Source organism: Daktulosphaira vitifoliae, unplaced genomic scaffold (assembly GCF_025091365.1).
Source record: "Daktulosphaira vitifoliae isolate Bord-2020 unplaced genomic scaffold, ASM2509136v1 Scaffold_2, whole genome shotgun sequence".
Classification (NCBI taxonomy): domain Eukaryota; kingdom Metazoa; phylum Arthropoda; class Insecta; order Hemiptera; family Phylloxeridae; genus Daktulosphaira; species Daktulosphaira vitifoliae.
The window spans coordinates 13365829-13387228 of record NW_026099573.1 but is presented as its reverse complement, the minus strand read 5'-3'; the positions used below and the strand labels follow the sequence as shown (position 1 = coordinate 13387228).

Here is a 21400-nt window from a genome sequence, read left to right as displayed (position 1 = left end):
TAAGGGGTCATTGGTGAAATGATGTAATATAAAAATGAAGTATTAACAGACACACGAAAGTTCGGCGAGGATAAGGAAACTTACAGGGGGCGTCGGCGTTTGGTATATAGGAAGCGAAGCTTTTAGTGGTTGATGGGAATGGGAAAAGAAGGAAGAGAACGCCGGCGGTTCGAGTGAGGTAGGGTGTCTATCGATTGGTCAGGCGAAATGCAGTTGGGCGACTTACACGCGTGTGCCGCCGCCGTCCTTATAGCGTTGACGATTGCCGTTATTTCAGCGAGCGACAACGATGGGAACGCTAAGCTGTTGTTATTCGGCTTGCTCTCGGCATAGTTCTTAAACTCGTGGCCGCACGTTGTATGAACTCGGTTGTATTTGTATTATATTTTGTTATGTTTATGTAGATTTTTTAAAATTAAGTGTTTGGTGAAGTTGTTCTTTGGGCGAGTTCCGACTTGTGTTGTTGAATTCGTCGTCGTTGCCGCCATCGGTGATCCGTTCTGTAACCGTCGGGTATGTTCAATTTCGCCAGTAAAATGTTGAATACCCTGATGGGAGACATGGACCAGCCACAACAGCAAAACACACCAGGACCTCCGTCTGGATTTATGACACAGCAGCAAAGGAATCTCAGTAACCAACAAGATTATAACAGGCCTAGGCAGTACGGTATGAATCAAACGCCATCGTCTACAGTTGGAGGATATGGTATGAACAATCAACAACAACAGTTGAGACAATCTCAACAACAGACTTTGACCGGGGGTGAACATTCAAAGCCATCTTTTTATCAACAGCCAACGCCTCAAGTGTACAACCGGTCTCAAAAGCCAGTTCCAATGGCTATGGTAGCAGCAGGTGAGTTATTTGTTAATTTATTTTCTATTTTATAATTGTTATTTTAGTTCTATGAATATTTTTCAACTAATTTTATTTCTTTCATCTTATTTTCCTCGCACTAATTCCAACTACTTGGGATCAGCTACCCTTATCTTCCACTTCCATTTAATACGATCTCCCACATTTTATGTTCACATCAGCCGTCCCAATAACATCCCTCCATCTCTTTTTTCGTCTTCCTTTACCTCTTCTTCCTTCAACATTTATTTCTATAACTGTTTTTACAGTTTCTGTTCCTCTCTCCTCATAACATAACCAAACCATCTAAGTCTATTTTCTCTCATCTTATCCACGATTAATGTTACACCTATAATCTATAACCTCTTATATATTCAATCCTTATTCTATCTTCTCTAGTCACTCCACTCATCCATCTAAGCATTTCAACAGATTTTATCTAATTAATCAAATATTTAAAGCAAAATAAAATTGCCTCAAAATTTGAAAATTTGATTGGCAACTAGATAATCAAAGATATAAAAAATCGAAAAGTATTTTTTAAACTAATTAAGTGTTTAGGTAAAATATTGTTGTATTGGAATATAGATAATCTAAAATTTATACATGTCAATCTTTAATTTACTGCGTTTAATTGTTAAAAATAAAATTATACTTAAATTAAAAATTGCATATGATTAGTAAAGTTATAGTGAGAAATTGATTTGTCGGGAAAATTACACAAAGATTACATTTGTTTTATGTCAAGTTAATTAAAGTATGCATAGAAATTTTTTTTTTAAATTTTACATTTTATTAAACCAAAAATCATTAACACATTTTTTCCGAAAGAAAAAATTAAACATCTAAATTAATTAATGTATTAAGGTAAGAACTTTCAAACAAGAAAGTTATCTTAATTTTTTGAATGTATTCTATGTGTATTTTTTAAAATTATTCCATAAATTATTTCAAATTTTATCAAATTAAACCCTCCCTTCATTAAAAAAAAATTCGGTTGTTTATATTTTACTGGATAAACATCAATTCGCTTATATTAAACCTAGTATGTGTTTAGCATTGATAATGGTAACATTGTTTCCGGAATACGTATTCACGACTTTTCATTAATTTTTTTGTAGCTTTTGAGTTTAATAATTTTTAGTTTTTTAAATTATTTATATTTTTAATATAGTTTAAATTTTATTTAATTAATTAGCCACAAGTGATCAATTATTATTATAAACCTAGTAGTTTTTTTTTAAATATTCAGTTGTGCTGTAATAATTAGTATGTAAAAATGCGAATAGAGCTATTGAAGTTAATGCCAGATTTTTATATACAAGTTGATTTATTTATCTTAAACCACTTATAAACTCAAGATTTTTCAGTTTATTTTTTCAAATGGCAAAATACATAATTAACTTACTTATTAAATAAATAATAACCTAATTAAGAAAATAACTAGTCGATAAATATTTTTGAAATATTATATTGACTTTTTATAAGGTATTAGGGATGAACACAATAAATTCTCAACGTTGTTTTTATTTTTTGATTTATTAGGTTGTTAATGATAAACGAATTACTCTGTATAATGATTTTTATAAGATATATGATTGATAAATGGTAAAGAATTGGATTGAAAATTAATATTTTATTTAGAAATAAATGTTTTTTAAATATATAAAAATCATGGAAAATAGAATATATTTCGGATGGTGTGATATGGAAAACTTTAAATTTGATTTTCTAAAAATTAAAAAAGTGTGTGTAAAAAAAATACAGAGTGATTCTTTTAACACTAGCTACTCAATTTTGATTAAAATAATAATTTTTTTTGGGGTTTTGTTAGTTAAACATGTATCTCCATTTATCTGTTTTGAATATTTTTTATGAGCGTCCCTTATACCTTGTAAGGATATAGACTTTATTTATTTTGTAACATACATGTTTAACCAGCTTATAAAATAGGAAATAATGTATGAAAAAGCCTGGTTGATAACTTTTGGACCAATATTTTAAAAGTTTTTAACACATTTATACTTAGACAGGAGTAGGAATGAGGCCCAAAAATATCTATTTTTTATATTTAAAAGAACAGAAACTATCCTCATATTCAGTCATTTTTTAAATTGGTAGTATCTTCTGAAATACTGTTCCAAAAATTGTTATCAACCAGGCTTTTTCTTAGTTACACCATTTTCTATCCTATAAACTGGTTAAATATGTATGTCGATATTTATATAAATAAAGTCTACACCCTTATAAAGGGCGGAAATAAAAAATTATTTTATAACAGATAAATTGATATACATATGTAACTAACAAATATAAAAACAATATGGTTAAAAAACTTACTATATTAGGAGAAATTGAGTGCATTTCAATGATGTAATTAAGAAAAATTCAGTGGTTAGTGTTAAAAGAATCATTCTGTATATTATTGGAGCGATTCTTGCTAAGGAAGTAAAAAAAAAGTATTAGGAATTTTAGCACAATTTAATTTTGATAACTCCAATTAGTAAACAAATTATGTAAGTATTAAAAAACATATTAAAGTAGTTGTCATAATTAAAATTTCGATTTAACATTAATATAAAGTAAAAAAATATGATTAGTTAAACTAATATTTTTTAGCTTCGATGCATTAGTTTTACTATTTGTTTTTTTTTTTGTGTCTATTACCACTTTTTTTCATTTCTTTCAAAATATCACAAATCGTATCTAGTCGAAGACATTACCCTCAAAAATTGAAAAAATTTTTCTCGTTCCACGAAAATGGGGGAAATCTCCAAAAAAATTACAAATTTAAAAATCGTTAATTTTCGAAATTTTTTCAATTTTTTTTACCTAAATCTGCCATAACTTTTTCAAAAATGACCAAATCAAAATAATTTTTTTTATAGATACATGAGGTATTTACCAATAATTTTGTATATATTTTTTTATAAATCTGACCCTTTACCTGCCCACAGGGGGGATTCAAAATAACAACTTTTTCACAAAAAATACACTTTTTCAAGTTAACTTTTTAAAGTGTTCTGGAAAGTCTGACACTATTATATATATTTTAAATTAAAGCTAATCTAATATACTTTATCATGGAAAAAAATATTTTGGACTTTATTTTCTCTTCACGGTGAAAGTGGCTCCCGAATGCTATTTTTGTGTGAAAATTCTCTATTTATATTTTACATTTTTAACTTTATTATGCTATAACTTTTTGAAAAATGTATGGATCAATAAAATTTTTTCATGAGAAGTAGTATTTATATACATCTTTCATTCGACATACTTTTTTTTAAATCTGACCATTTCCCTTTATATATTATAAATATATATATATTTATTCATATAATACACTTATAAATCATAAAACTTGTAATCAGGATATAAATAAAGAAATAGGAGATCATGTAGCTTTTGGAATAATCCATCAATTTTTTTAAATGAAACACTATCTACAGATTTGCATAGTTTTTTTTTGATAGTGATTTTAATCACTGTCAGATATCATTATACTTGACCCAACTATGCTACATCCCCACTGTGTTGGGTTTTTTTTTTACTTAATACTGCCATAACTTTTTTTTATTATTGACATAAGATAGCACTAGTAATAATATGCTTTTTAAATAGTTCTAAAACAATTTGTGCATTAGTTTTTACAAATCAACAAATATAAATATTAAAATATCAGATTCGATTAGTCTTCACGAGTTTGGGTGTCTTAAGTAGAATTTGTGATTTGAGCTTTGTGGCCATGTTAATATACATACTACTGTATATATAATCGGATTTAGATTTTACTTACACTTTGGTTTATAAAGACGGTTAAATATAACGATTTTGTTGTTTATATATACTGGACTGTGTAGGTTCATTTGTATTTATAATATAATAATACTTTCAATGAAAAAATTATTATCCATTGAATATTGATCAAATATAGTTCTAAGTTTGATTGACAAATTATAAAGAGTTTCATATTTATGATATTAATAGTGATTTATTATTTATTATTTATTAATGTATTAGTAGTAGACATTTAAAAAGAAATCGGTATGAAAAAAATATTAAAAATATCATTTCAAATAATTTTTTTTGACGAAAATATTTTGTGCATATTTGACTTTTAACTAGATGATTTAATTAATATTTAGAAGTATAGAATTTTAATACGTCGTGTAGTCGGGCTTGAAGGTCAACTCAAAAAAATGTCGAAGAGTTATATTTATCGCAAGTTAACCCTATGGGTTTTCTAATTTGTTATAATATTTGGTATTATACCTTTCTATAAACCCACAGGTATACCATTTAGAAATATATTTTAATTAAATTAATTTTTATAAAATAATTAAAAAATTAAATAAAACTAAGTTATATGTTCTCGATTTTACTTTACTGTAGAAATCAATAAATCATATCAAAATTAAAAGAAAACGTTTAATGTGTATTTTATTGACAAGTACATGGCACAAATTAAGGATCTTGCATGACTTCACTGAAGTAGGGATCTGGTATAGATATCTGACATTAGATTACTAAAGATTAATATCTAATAATGATTAACACTATTATTAAACTTAAAAATCACTCTGTATATATAATATTAAATATAGAAATTATTTTTTTGTTTATTTTTAAAAGTTAAAATATTATATTATTTTGAGGATATCCTACTTTTTAAGGGATAGAAAAAAATTTTTTGAGATCAATGTTTTTAACTAAATACGATTTGTAATCTTTTGATATATAATTTAAAAAAATTGGTCCAGAGGAGTTAAGAAAAATGGGGAACAGACATAAAAAATACATTATAGTGAAATTAATTCCTTTTCAGCTTTACAATGAAGTTAAAAAATTGAGTAATTTTCTTTATTTAATATAACAATGTTTTCAAAAATTATCGATTTCAAAAAAAAAAAAAAAAAATACTGTATATATATACAATTTTATGATCTGATTCTTAACTCTCAAATGTTATCTGTTATTTAATGGATTTAGTCACAAAATATTGCATTAAGTTTTATATGATCGATGTTTTTAAAATAGTGTGTATAAATAAAAGATGAAAATTTAAATAGTTAATTGATTTGCTTATTTAACTTATTTATACATAAAAATGATGAATTTTCGTTTATTGGCAATAATTTTTTAATTATTTTACACTTTATGTATTTAATATAATTTTACCAATTTAACATTTTGTATTTGAAGTTCAATAAATATGAAGCATAAAGTATTACGTTATAATGCGCTCATGCTTTAAAATATTTTTTGAACAATAATAACAACAAGTAATATTGGTTAATTTTGTTTTTTAATTAATTATATCGTTTATAATACACCTAAAATAGTAAGGATTCCCGGCAAATCTACACAAATCAAGTGAAATGTTTTAGCTATAGAAAGTACTGTACAAAGTTATTAAAATAGTGAGTATAGAATGTAAGTTCTTGTATAATAATCTGTATTGGGTGAACAGATTGACGCAAATAATAAGCCAAGCAGTCATCAACACTGCATGGGTTCACAGAAAATGTTTCCTGCTGTATAATGTGTATTTTAAAGCCATTTTAATATATTTTTTCTGAACGGATTTATGGTTAGAAACGACTCAAACATTTTTAATACTTTTTTCTCTTTGCGAAATAATAACATAGCTAAATACAATTATCGACAGTTCAAACAGCGGTGGCTGTAAAATGATTTTCTGGGGATAGTCAGACGACTTTAATTAAACAACCTTTGACATGACATCAAATTATAATTGTATCACGAACATCTTGGTGATATGAAATAACTTTTAAAACTAATGTTGCAGATTTAAAAATGAAATTATTACTTTTATGTTATCAAAATCCAAAGAATTACATAAGTTTACATTATACAATTTTAGTTCATTATTTAAATTACAGGAACTTATGCATTACTTAATTCATATTTTTATTCATTTTTATTTTCGTTTATATCTGAATTGAAAAGTAATTTGAACGGGATATAATTTTTACAACGATGTATAACTTGTATGCTATCAACATTTTGATTTGATGATTTCAATAACTTTTTAGGAAATAACCAATAGCTACATTATCGTTTTGTCATTGTAATTTTTTTCATTCCCAGAGGGCTCAAGCCACTGTATCAGTAACATTTATGGTTGGCTTGGAAACCATTGATGATTTTCTAAGAAATTTTACCTGCCAATATCCGTTTAACGCAGTTTTCACTGATCCATAATGTTCAATTCAGAAATAGTTTTGGAAACATTATTTTGTAGGTATACTATTGAATGCGTGTAACCAAAGTACTCGGATATTTTATATTCAGACGGATAAACGGTTCATTTTTAAAATGTTTATTTAATTTCATTTTTTCCAACAAAAGAGTACCAACTGTTGAATTATTATTTACTACAATTACTCAGCTTTCACTGAACTGATTTTGATTAACAATACGTTGAAAGATCACAAATCGTATCTAGTTGAAGACATTATTTTCAAAAATTGAACAATTATTTTTCGTTACCAAGTAAACGATGGAAATCTCCCAAAAACTGTGATCTGAAATTGGAAAATTTCGATATTATTTAGGTTGATTTACTTAAAAAATCATACATTTTTGAAAAATTAATGAATCAAATCAAATTTGTTTTTATTAAACACCTTAGCGTTTATCGTTTATATCAAATATTTTTTTTAAAATCTTAATATTTAATCTGCTTATAAAGGGAAGTTCAAAAATTAAATACAGAGTGTCTCAAGCCTGACAAGTGAGTGCGTCCTATACTGTATGCATATACTCTGCACTGCACTTGACCCATCAAAATTATTGTGAGAAAAGGTCTAATATATGAAAAAATACAATCTTTTTATTTATAATTTGTTTTTTTTACTGATAAATAATACAAAATTGATTTAAACGTAGCTTAAGAAGGTAAAACTATTTAAAAGTATATTTTAACAAAATTATAATTGTATTGAAAGTTATAAGCGTTGTCAGTAAAGGCTGAGACATCCTATTTGTATTAAAATAAGTTAAAGTTAACTGTTCCAACATAATTTTTGAAAATGTTTCTAAAAATCTGGATATTTTAAATATATCTTAAAATGGTTCTTATATAATATATACATTATAATTTGAAAAAAAATTCGACTTCTGAACTTATATTCCTAGTTTAAAGGCTGCCGTAACGAAAATCATACAATTTCTTTAGTAAATATGATCGATCAAAAATTTAAAATTAAATATGTATTTATTGGACGACTCTTTGGAGGGAAATACATTATATGTAAAATTTGTATAATATTTTTAATATGTTAAAATAATTTTTTTGAAAATTCACTTACTCGAAAATGAAGGGGTTTATAAAGCGACACGTACATATTACTAACACATTTCCATTCTTACCTCTTCTCCCATAAATTGTTTTCTTTTGTTTTTTTGTTTATTTTTAAAATTTTTTGATAGTGATGTAATTACTGTCAGAATTTCAATCTACTCTAATGTCAACTATGTGGGGTGCAAATAGAATACAATTACTTTTAATCATTAATTCTGTATAAACGTTTTAATTCTCTGACATGTAACTCGTTTGTGACTTGAAAAGTTTCAAATTGATTTTTGTAAACGTTTTGATAGTTAAAAATTTATCATAGCCATTCTAGACTAAATAACAATTTACTCTGTTGAGCATTACTTTTGTACGATTTTCTAGATTAATTATAATTTATTTATTTGTTGAGTACTTTTACTTTACGCAGTTTAATAACTAAATTGAAGTAGATAGAAAACATTATAAAAATCACTATCAATCAAATTCTGTTTATAGCAACTGTCAGATAAATAAATTTAAATAATACATGTATACGGATGATCATTGTTCGGTTTTATAACTTTAATACGACTTTAATAGATAGGTTAAAAAAATCTTAACTAGTATTGTGAACCATAAGTAATTTCTAACGTGCACAATTTTTTCCAGTAAAATTAATTTACTTTCCAAAGTTATTGAGCACACTTAATTACCATTCAGCACTCGTGTTAAGTATAACTTAGTCGATTATGTAGATTAAAAGATGAAAATATTACCTTTTCCCTTTTTTTAATGGAATGTAATTTTCAGCTGATTTTCATTTGTACCTCCATATTAATAAAATATAGAGAAATTCTAACAGCAATAATTGCTAATTTTTTATAATTAATTTTTAATTATATTTTCGATATTTGTAAGTCCCCTCAAAACCCGAAGATGAAATCAAACTTAAATAAACGGTATTAGTGTAACTTTACACATACACCTCACTAATTACTATACTCGAAATAATACAGTTATAATATTTATTTGTATGACTGTGGGTATAATAAAATGCAAAATTTTATTTATGTAATACTGTGTACTCTACGGTATAGTATTAATATAATTCTAATCAAAAATATTATTTTTATTTTTATATTTCCTTCAATTCGATGTATATTTTTATATTAATTGTTCTAAAAAAAAATTGTATTTTATGTCAAACTTGATTTTTGTAATTACTTTTCTGTAACTTTAAGTTAAAACTACATTTCAATACTGTTAGGTAATTATTAAGTAAATTTTACTAAAACTTGTTAATTGATTAAATTGATACTTTTATATAAAGGTATTATAAGCCATTTTGTTCACTATTATTGGTTTTTATAATAATATCAAGCAAGAAATTAGTATACATTTTTTAGTTTTGACTTTGAATAACTTAGGTATTTGAAAGTTTGCTATATGGTGTAGAATATTTACAAAGATCGATAATAATTACTATATTGTAATTAATTTCATATTTTGACTAATAAAATGTTTCGCAAAGTATATAAGCGGATATAATTAATTTTGACATAAGTTAATAATTGACTGAATGGGTTACCATTTATATTTTAACCATAAAATATATTTATAAATAATATTTAATTTGACAAAAATCATGTAACTTTTCAAATCAAACTAGCAAATTATTATCGAAATATGTATTACTTATTTTTTATTAGTTTAAAAATAATTAAATTTGATTTTTATGTTTCTATAACATTTTTGTTTCAATAGAATAGAAATGATCCGAAAATTGTCACATATCAGTATAATATTTAAAATATACATGTTAAATTTACACACAGATAGTGTAATTTTGACATAAATTATCGAAAATTCGTAAACAAATATAACGTTTTTATCACGTCAAAGTTTACCTAACATAGTTGCGTCAAAAACTTCCAATACATGTAGGTGAACTTAACGACATTATTTTTAAGAGTGTTGTTAATAAGCACAGTATTGTGTTTCTATAGATTAACTACAACTGTACACAATCAATTAATATTGTAAAATCCAATTCCCGATTATACTTAACTTAGTATAACTAATGAGTAAATTAAAATAATTAAGTCTTGAAAATTCATTTTGTTTGAAACAACTTGATCACTTAAATTTATATTTCATTAAACGTTAATTTGTTACCGCTTTTGTTTACAGCGTATTATAAGTAAATTACAAATGATTATAAGTGTTTTGTTCATATATAATCAAAATACGATATTAATATCAAATAATATATTATATTATTTAATATAATAACTATATTAAATTAAATAATATATTATATTATTTAATATAATAACTATATTAAATAAAAAAAAAACCAAGTTTTTAAATAAAAATAAGTGAAAGTTATTTGAAATGAACGATTATTATCGTAACCCAAAATATTGTACGTCTATGAGACACGCCCATGTGCTCATATACAATACTTGTAATCAACCGCCAGTTAATTTGAATTATCTATATTGTTTTGTTTATTACACAGTCGTTTGCTGCAAACCAATGCGAGATAATTTGTAAACGGTCGATGAATAATACGTTCCTTTTACACGGTGAATACGATATTGTACATATTTAGTATATCGTATTTAAGGAATTATGTAAGTTCTATATAAGTTTTTTGAAATAGTTTGATTTTTATCATAAAATGTTGAAATACACTCATATCAGGAATTAATCATAACCAAGAATCTTGTGTATATTTCATCGTTACCGCCTTACTAAAAACAATGCGGTACGATTTCAGCTGACACCCTTTTTTAAAATCGACCGTTCGGCCGGGGCAGGATATACTGAGCGTGTAATACAGAGTGTGTGTGTAAAGTAAGTCAATGTGTCCCGGTAAGTATTTTACACGCGCAAGTCGTTTGAGGAGAAATTTCATTGATAACGAGTGGGAAATATTATGATGTTATACATTAATGGTTTCTTAAAATGTTGATTAGGAATTATTGACTCTAAATTCAGCTGCCTCCATTTCCGGAAAACTTGTATCAATTCGTACCTAATAATTATATAATGATATTATGTGTGTACATATATTATTATATAATATATGTACGCTTCTCATCCTCGTTGTTTTAATTTGCACAAGAAGTTTCAAAGTACAAACAAACTAATTCTCAGTATTCTAAAGATAAATTTCACTGAAGTTTAAATAGTTTTAGATGCAGATAATTAATGTTTTTTTTTAATTTGAAATTGAGGTAAATAATGTTCATAAGACATTTATTGTTGGTATTTATATTTGAATTTAAATAGTTTATATAATGTATTATAAATTAGTCGTGACATAGACTATATTTTGTTTATTAATTTGTCAGTCGTTTCGCAATTGATTACTTAGCTGTAAATAATTTATTGTAGAATTACTCTTGACCCTGTGTGCAAAAAATGGCAAAAATAATAGAATAGCTAGTATAAAATAAAATGACAAAATTACTTAGTTATTATTGTTGAATGGTTATATTTTTTAACTATGAGCTGTAGTTAAATATGACAGCTTTTACAAAATAATTCTACTAAATAAAGTCATAATAGATAAAAAGTTCGATTATATATGTGTGTTAAGAAATTACTTGTTCAAGAAATATTTTATTTATTTATTAAAGAAGAACATTATTTTGTGATTGAAAAATATCGTGTTATTCTTATTTTCATGAACAATAAACTCTTATTGGCATTACGCGAACGTGACAAATATATTTCGAAAGCTTAATGAAAATCTAAGCGATTAAATTTTAAATTAAAATTTAATTTTAATTTTAATTTAATTTTAAATTACTAAAAAATTAAGGTCTTTCAACTCGAATGTGTCTAACCGGTAGTCTTGTTATGGATTTTTCTATATTCCTTTCTATGATATTTAAAATTTGGTTATTTGGTTTTTTCAATGATTCTTTATAACCAGTGAAAATAATATTTATATTAATTATTTTTTTCGTTTAAGTAAGAAGGGTAATAATTTTGCGATATTTGTTGTAACTTATTATTTAATTAGACAGATGCTAAACTTTGATAGTGCAAAGAAGATTACATCTTTTACAAGGGAAATATTTTTTACTAAGTTTTAAAAGTTCTACTTAAAATAACCAGCAGAATAAAAACGATTTTTTTTTCATTATTATATTCTTCTTCTTCTTCTTGGGTTTATTGGGCCTTTAAGACCATCCCATCTCACAACCAAGCTTCCAGCCTTCTCTGTCCACTGCCAAATCCCTCCAATTGGACACACCTCTCATCTGCTCAACATCCTTTTTTACAACATCTTCCCAGCGCATTTTTGGTATTCCCAAAGGTCTTTTACCTACAGGATTTTGTTCAATCACTGCAAGTAGAAGTGGATTTTGGTTCCTCCAAGCATGGCCGGCCCATCGTAGTCTTCTTCCTCTGATAATCTTCAATATATTCGGACCACTATATAGTGTTTCTAGTTCTATATTCTTTCTTCGTCTCCACTTCCCAGTTATTTCGTTCTTGACTGGGCCATATATTTTCAGTAATACTTTTCTTTCAAAGGTAATAAATCTCTGTTCGTCCATTTTTCTAAGTGGCCATGTTTCTGATCCATATAATATAACCGGTCGTATCAGGGACGTATATAATTGTTCTTTCATTCTTCGCGATATTGCTCTTGAATGTAGTATCTTAGTGAGTCCAAAGTAACATTTATTCCCAGCTTGAATTCTTGCTGCTACCTCGTTTGCTATATTATTTTTTTCAATCAAAATAGTACCGAGGTATTTGAACTGTTGTACTCTTATAAATTCGTAGTGATCTATTTTTATGGACTGACGAAATGGTATCTCTCGTCTACTCAAGATCATATACTCCGTTTTTTGTTCGTTTACGTATAGTCCTACTTTTGATGCTGCTTTATACAATCTACTAAATAATATCTTCAATCTATCTTCAGATTCTTCCATCAACACTATATCATCCGCATAAGCAAGTATACTTATCGCCGTGTCTTGTAGTCTAATACCTTCATGAGGTTCAATTTTCATTTCCCTAATTACCCTCTTTAAAACCACGTTGAACAGAATCGGCGATAACGAATCGCCTTGTCTTAGTCCTGAATTTACTCTAACCGGGTCAGTTATTGAATTTCCCACTTGAACCCTTATCAAGGTCTCCATTACACTGATCGATATTAGATTGACCAGTTTTTGTGGGAAATGAAATTCTTTCATAATATTCAGTAGACTGTCTCTATGAACACTATATGCTTTTTTAAAGTCCACGAAAAGTGTATGTATTTCTTTATCAAACTCCCATTTTTTTTGAAACAATTGCTTAATAATGAACATCTGGTCCGTCGTAGATCTACCAGCTTTAAACCCTCCTTGATAGTTTACTATTACTTGTTCTGATTTTCTTTAATTCTGTCTAAGACACAATTTGAAAATATTTTATACGCTACGTTAAGCAAGGATATTCCCCGGTAATTGTTACAATCCTGTCTATCACCTTTTTTGTGAATTGGGCACACCACCGCCACCTTCCAATCCTCTGGAATTTTTTCTGTTGTCCACACCCTGCTAATGACTTGCCAGATCCATCGTATTGCATCTTTTCCTCCATATTTTAAGAGTTCCACTAGAACATAATCCTCTCCTGGGGATTTGCGATTTTTTAATCTTTGTACTTGTACTTCAATTTCCTCAAGTGAGGGGTGTGGGTATTCTTGTGTATTTATGTTCCTAATATTAAAGAGAAATTTTTCGGTTGGTTCCTCACAGTTTAGTAGATGGTCAAAATACTTTCTCCATTTTTCAGCTATTTCTTTCTCTGCAGTTATTAACATTCCATCATCATCCTTAAGAAACCGTTCCTTCTTTTTAAAATCTCCTTTTAAATCTTTCACTCTCTTATAAATATCGCGGGTCCTATTTAACCTAAAGTCCTGTTCAGCATCTTGCATAATATTTTGGATATACTTTCTTTTTTCACATCTTATTATATTGTGAGCCTCTTTCCTCCGTCTGCTAAATTCTATAGCACTCTTCATTATTAGTATCTTTCAACCATTATTCCCGGGCTCTCTTTCTCCTTTGTACTGCGTCTTCACAAATTTTGTTGAACCATGGTTTCTTTCTCTTTTTTCTTATCCCTAAGGTTATTTTTGCGGTTTGTTGTACAGCACCTCTAATTTTGCCCCACACATCATTCACATCGTCTGTATTTATTATTTGTTGTTCTTTAAGATTTTCGCTGATTTTTTTGCTGTAATTTTTATATATGTCAACGTCTTTTAACTTCTCAATATCATACCTCTCTATTGTATTTAATTTGTGCATGCTTTGCTTCTTGAATTTTACTCTTATCCAGATACCTAACAGAAGATGGTCGGAGTCTGCGTCGGCGCCTCGTAATGTTCTCACATTAGTTATACCATTTTTAAACCTTTTGTTGACCAGTACATGGTCAATCTGGTTCTTGTGCCTCCCATCCGGTGACACCCAAGTATATTTGTATATATCTTTGCGTAGGAACATTGTGCTTTTAATTATTAAACCTTTTCCTAATGCAAAATTTGCTAGTCTTGAACCAATATCATTCTAGTGTTCATGGAGACTGTGTATTCCTGCCACGTCATAGTATATCCTTTCCTTTCCTATTTTAGCATTTAGGTCACCTAGTACAATTTTTATATTTCCCACCGTTGTATCAAATATCTCCTCAAGTGTATCGTAAAACTCTTCCTTTTCTTCCTCATCTTTATCCTCCGTTGGCGCATGTACATTGATTAACACTATATGAAGGTCTTTATCTTTTAGGGTTAATGTCGAAATTCTCGGGTTTACATTTTTGAACTCTTTAATCATATGTAGAATCGATTCATGTACAGCAAAACCAGTCCCTAGTTTGTGCCCTCGTTCGCTTTTTCCATTTATGATTGTTGTTTGTGATATTTTTGTTGTTCCCGCATCCTCCAATCTCATCTCTTGTAAATGCTTCATTTTGTATCTCTCCACTTCACCTATTAATTCCGCTGCTGCTCCAGGTTTGTATAGTGTTCGTATATTCCAAGTACCACATTTTAAATCCGATATCCAATTTCCAGTCGTTTTTCCCAATCTAGTCCGAGGCTTGTTGTTGTTCGAATCCTGAACATGAAGTTTTTACAGTACAGGTTGTCGGCCTGTAGCTAACCTATCTAAAGATAGGTGTCAGAATTATCTTTCGATAACCCTAACGACTAGGGTACGCGGGGTCGTCACACCCGTAGACTTAATAAAGTCTCCCTTGCGGGACATTATTATATTATCAAGGAATAATGAATAATTTCGCTGTATTTCCTTTGATATTTTTCGTGAAACTTTGGACTTGACTTGTTTATTTGGTATTATAATACATAGTATTATTTATAACAATAATAATTAGACTAAATAAATTGTGTGGTAACTAGTTTAAAACTCGGTTACGGTAAATTTTTGAGTTAGGTTTAGTTCTACATATGATAATTGTTATTTCTCCTTTCTATATTTTTCCGCCTTTTAAATTTAACGATGAAACGTTTTATACTTAAATTTTAAGTCAAGTATTTATTGTGTTAAATTTAAATAAAATAAATAATATCTATAAAAGAAACAACTCATTTTACCTTTTAATAGTTACAGTTTACATTATTATTGACGAAAAATTGGCTCTATAAAACAATTTATATATAAAAACAGGGGCGGCGCTAAAAATCGTAGGTCCTTGTGTGTAACAAATTTAAGTTACTTTAATATTTTGTTTTAATTAAATAAAAAAACCTCTGTTTTGTTTTGGTTATTTACTTAGCTTTTGGTGGTTTTTAAAATCCAAGGCCACACCGTACATTTCTTATACATACTGACTTTCTATAGAAGGCTAAAGAAATACAAGACATTTTTAACAAGTATCACTTCTAATTGAAATTTCTAAAAATATTATATTTCTCATAAGGATACTTTAGTTATGACGTTTTTGGGCAAATAAACTCCTTACTTTTGTTTTAATTAAAAACAGTCAACAATTTCCATTTAAAATATTAGAGTTCTATTTTTTATGCACTTATCTCCCTAATTACACTTAAACTGTTTAGTTTATTACAAAATAATAAACAAATTAGTAGATTTGAATTTTATAAAATGAAAAATAATTGTATTTTTTATGAACTTATAGTCGAAATCTTCGATGGAAAACTTCCAATACATTTTTTTTTACTATTTGTAGTTTTAATTAATATAAACATTTTTATTTTTATTTATTTTCTAATAAATCTAATTTTTATGTATACCAATGTTATCATTAATAAGTGATTTAAAATTATTATGACATAATTTTGATGTCTTAATATCGGTTAGTATTTTATGATCGTGGTGTGCGAGGGTGTCGAGTAATACGACATTTTAATTCTAGTCCATTTATCCATAATTGAAGCTATCAAAGTGAACATCCGTGTTTAATTAAAGTTAGTTTATTATGAACCAAAGTTAAAAAACAAAAATTTTTTTCTCACTCTTATGTTAACAATTATATCAGTTTGACAGTTTGCTTTAATCCACAGGATTAAAATTTAAATACAATGTAATCAAACAAAAATAATAAGTTCCAAAATTTGAATATTTTATAGGTTTAGGAAACCATTTTTTTGTTAGATTCTTAAAATAAATGTTTAAAATATCTTTTTTAAAAATATATCAAATCTTAAAATGTATTACCATTTTTCAGAAGACAAAAAAATGTTGCTATTCCATAAAGTGCTTATTGCATTATACATCGATTATGACTGAAAGAGATTTTGGAATACTTTGTTAAACAATAAAAAATAAAAGATATTTTTACTAAAACTTCTTGAAATATGAATAAATATTTAAAGTGTAGATTTATAGATAATTTTTTTGAATTTCGAATTAATTGAGTTAATGTAAAGATGTTTTATATTTAGTGTCGTATTAAACATTTTACTAAACAGATGTTTTATTCCAATTAGATATGCTGTTTCAGAAATTATAAATTACTGACTAGCTGTCTTATAAAATTTGAAGTAATATTGCGGTATTATAGTTTTGCTTATCTAACTCCTGTTTGACATGTAGTTGACATATGACATTGCTATATTTATTCTATCTTATAAATATTGTGTAGATTCGCCTGATTTTTATGTACATTTATAATTGCCATAAGTTATGACAGTTACATGATGACTCATCACATCGTCTGAATTACTGCATATGTATTACATACAAAAAAGTATTTAAAGTACACATTTGTTACTGAATAGAATTTACGCTTTTTTAATATAATGTTAGATTAATTCAAGAAATATCAGAATTCGCTATGTGGTATTACAAATTTTAATACTTATTGAATTATTATTTTTATTACAGTAAAAAAATTTAATTGATACGAGGGAGATGTTTAATTTTTTTAATTTACTGTCTACGAATTGTAAAATAGGATCCTCTTATTTAACAGATTTTTTTAATAATATTGTATATATTTAATAGGCATAGAACCGGATCCACAGAATTTGGATTTGAGTCATTTAAGTTTAGAAGAAAGAGCTCTCATTCAAAATGTTATGGCAAAAGCTAAAAATATGGAAGAACCTACAAGGTAATACATTGAACATTTGCAATTAAAATTGTTCATTGGTTATTAGAAAACATATATTATTAGTTGTTTAATTTTTTAAATCTATTTGACCATTTTATTCCAACCCTCACATAAAAAATTAATAATAATTTTTATTATTGATATTCTTTATATTTATATTTATTTTATAAAATGTTCAAGTTAGTCATATTTTTATAGAATTTTTTTGATATTAAATTTTTTATTGAAATGTATTCTTTACATTTTTTAGTAACACAAATAATTCATTACAAAGGCCTGTGGATGGACTTAGACAAGGCTACAATAGTGGAAATTACTCAAATCAACAGAGTATGTATTATGGTAGCAATAGCAGCGTTGCGCAACAACAAAAACAGCAGCAGCAGCAACAACAACCACAGCAGCAAATTCAATATCAAAATCAACAGCGACAGCGGCAGCAACAAGTACAACAACAAAGTAATAAGTATCAAGATGCTAGCTATCAAGAGCAACCACGACATGCGCAAAAGAGTACTGTGTCATACCAACCACAACAATATCCCCAGAACTCTCCACAGATTCAGATGCAGCAAAGTATCAGTACATCCCCTGGGTATTCATCTGGGATGACTGCTAAACGTCAACAGCAACAGCAAAAACAGCAGCAACAACAACAACACCGTATTAGTTTTAATGGTAATGAACATCTTCAATCATCGCCAGAGCAATTATCGCCTGTATCGCCAGATAATGATACTTCTACTTACTTTCAATATGGTAATCAACAATCACTAGCTGAACGATCGGGATCAGATTCTAGTGACGATGTAAGTCTGGCAGAGTGTCTTGTCAATGAAATAAATTTAAAGCCGATGCCACTATTGGACGAAAATGGACAAATATTGATGGATGACTCGAATAGAATGCAACATCAACAGCAGCAACAACAGCAGTTAATTCAGCAACAACTGGAGCAAAATCAGTTAATAGACGCTGCTCAGTTGTACTACGATAGAAGTCTGGGTGATGTTTACACAATACACGAAGATGAAGATGAGGTGAGCAGTCCAACAGGTGCAGACGGAGTGACCAGTCTTAGGAAAAGACAAATGGCTAATACATTAACCGGTTTGTATTATTAAATTAATAATAGGCCAAATGTTTTGTCTTAAAAATTAAAAATAATAACATAATCTGTGTAGTTAATAACTAAATTAAACAGAAAAACATGTTACTCGTGTGCAATGTTAATATGTTAATCATTTAAAAGCTCTAAGTACTGTATATGTCAATCTATTTAAACTTCTGATTTACGCTCTATTCGAAGCGTCAGTTAGTCTAAATAATATTTATAATACTAAATAATATTTATAGTTATTGTACAGTACCATACTATAAAATGATACTGATTAAATTTTATTTTATAAGATAATTAGGTGTACCTAACTTTTGGTAATTATATAATTCTGGAATAATGTAACAATAGTAATACTATTTAAATTAATAATACTCTATAGATAACATAATTACCCAAGATCGTATCTAGAAACATTTTTGATATTTACAATTATAACTTTAAATAAAGTTAAAGACAGTCAAGATCCACTGTCGAGTAAAGGCATATTTTTAAATTAGAACTGATGAATACCTGTCAGTAATTAAAATTACTATATACAAATTTTAAATTTTATTTAGTTTTGATTGATGTAGACATTTTATTGTTCTGAATAATTGGCAATATTTCTAAAGATTGTATAATTTTTAGCTTTAATGTTCCATAACACATAGAAATTAAGTTTTTTTTTTCACCATAAAGTATTTTGTAATAGTGTTAATTTGATGTAGAATTAAAAGACAGATTTTTTAGAACATTTAGGAGGGGATTAATCAATGGGGCGTCTTTTTCGGAGGCATTGAAAAATTCATGCTTTTAATTTTATTAAACATCAATAAAAATTCAACAAAATTTTCTTTTTTTTTGGGGGGGGGGTTATTATATTATTCTAAAATTTATTTTTATATAATTATACATGTAATTTTTGTGAAATTTTAAAATTGGAAGCTCTTCTGTTGAACAAAATTGCTTTCATTTATTTATGCCGTTATTACCAATCAATATTTTATTTATAATTGATGTAATAATAAAATTAACATAAAAACTAAAAAGTTGTAATATTGATGTAATTGGATGAAAAAGGAAAAGCTGATTTTTTGTTATTCACTGATTGTTTTTAGTATGCGTGACATTATTATTACTATAAACCTAAAATTAACTTTTCATTTATTACGCATTAGATTGTATGACATTAATTTTAACGAGTAGGTGCTAGTTTAAGTTTTGCATTATTTTCTACGAATAAAAAAAGGGGTAATCAAGTGTAATACCAACTGTTTTGATTTCAGTTAGCACTTCCGTATTTGTTCAGTTGTTCCAATTTTTTTTACCAATAAAATAAAAATAAATGTCATGTCATTCATTATTTATTATTATTTTCAGCTATTTCTGGTTTAAGCGGTGCCGAGTTTCAAAAAGAAAATGAAAAACTCTCAAACTTAAAATTTGGTCAGGATGGCCGAGCACAGACAAAATTAAATGAATCAATATATGATCAAGGACGATCGAAAAAAGCTAATTCATTAATTCAATCTGGTATTTTAAGTTTATTTTATAGTATTACATATTTATCTTATTACTCAAAAAACATTAATATTATATAAAGAGTGGTTTATTAAAAACATTTTACATTCGTAAAATGAATACAATATTAGAAAAAAATGTTTGACTTATTTTAGTTACATATATTTTTTGATTTATCAACTTAAAATTACTTTTTAGAATCATTCCTTATAATTTAATGGGTTATCAACTTTATATTTTTAAATGTCAATATACATATTTACTAGCTTATAAAATAGAAAATGATGTAACTAAGATTTGATTTTTATAGAAATTAACTAATATTCCAACTTTTAGACAGTATTTCAGAAGTTATTACAAATTTACAGTTACTATTGAAAGTTTACATTGTGTGTTGCTCTTTTTATTACTAGTCATTTCTCGGCTGTACTCTCTGACCAGCCAAATTATAAAATTGAGAATACAATATTTATTATAATTAATCATAATTATAATTATATAATGAATCATAAATCATAAGGGATGATTTTAAAAAGTAATTATTAGCTTATAAATAAAAAAGTACACGTAACTAAAAAAAGCAAACAATTTTTTCTCAATGTTGCATTTATTTTGAGAGTAATCGGAGTGGATTATGATAAACCGGTCACCTGTATAATATGTACAGTGATTATTACTTCTAGTCTGCTAGAAGATTTGTTTAATCTCATATTTCCCTAATCAGTGTTATTTGCGTATTGGTTATTTTAGCTTCGATGCGAAGCTGAGAAGGTATTGGTTTTACTATGATGTGTTTTTTTTTTTTTTTGTGTCTGTTACCACTTTTTCTCAGCTCTCACCGAACGGATTTCTTTCAACGATACGTCAAAAGATCACAAATCGTATCTAGTCGAAGACATTACCCTTCAAAATTGAAAAAATTTCCCTTGTTCCCCGTAAATGGGGGAAACCTCCAAAAAAATTACAAATTTAAAAATCGCTAATTTTCGAAATTTTTT

At 27.1% G+C, this 21400-nt stretch overlaps 1 protein-coding gene across 1 annotated transcript in view; it reads left to right on the top strand.

Moving 5' to 3' along the window:
- Nucleotides 1–237: 237 nt before the first annotated feature.
- Nucleotides 238–21400, top strand: part of LOC126899056 (polyhomeotic-proximal chromatin protein-like) — a 44587-nt gene continuing 23424 nt past the window's right edge. The window contains 4 exon segments of the mRNA XM_050673579.1: nucleotides 238–858; nucleotides 17674–17782; nucleotides 18033–18892; nucleotides 20262–20414. Of these exon segments, the coding sequence (XP_050529536.1) occupies nucleotides 561–858; nucleotides 17674–17782; nucleotides 18033–18892; nucleotides 20262–20414 (1420 nt within the window). The 5' untranslated portion in view covers nucleotides 238–560.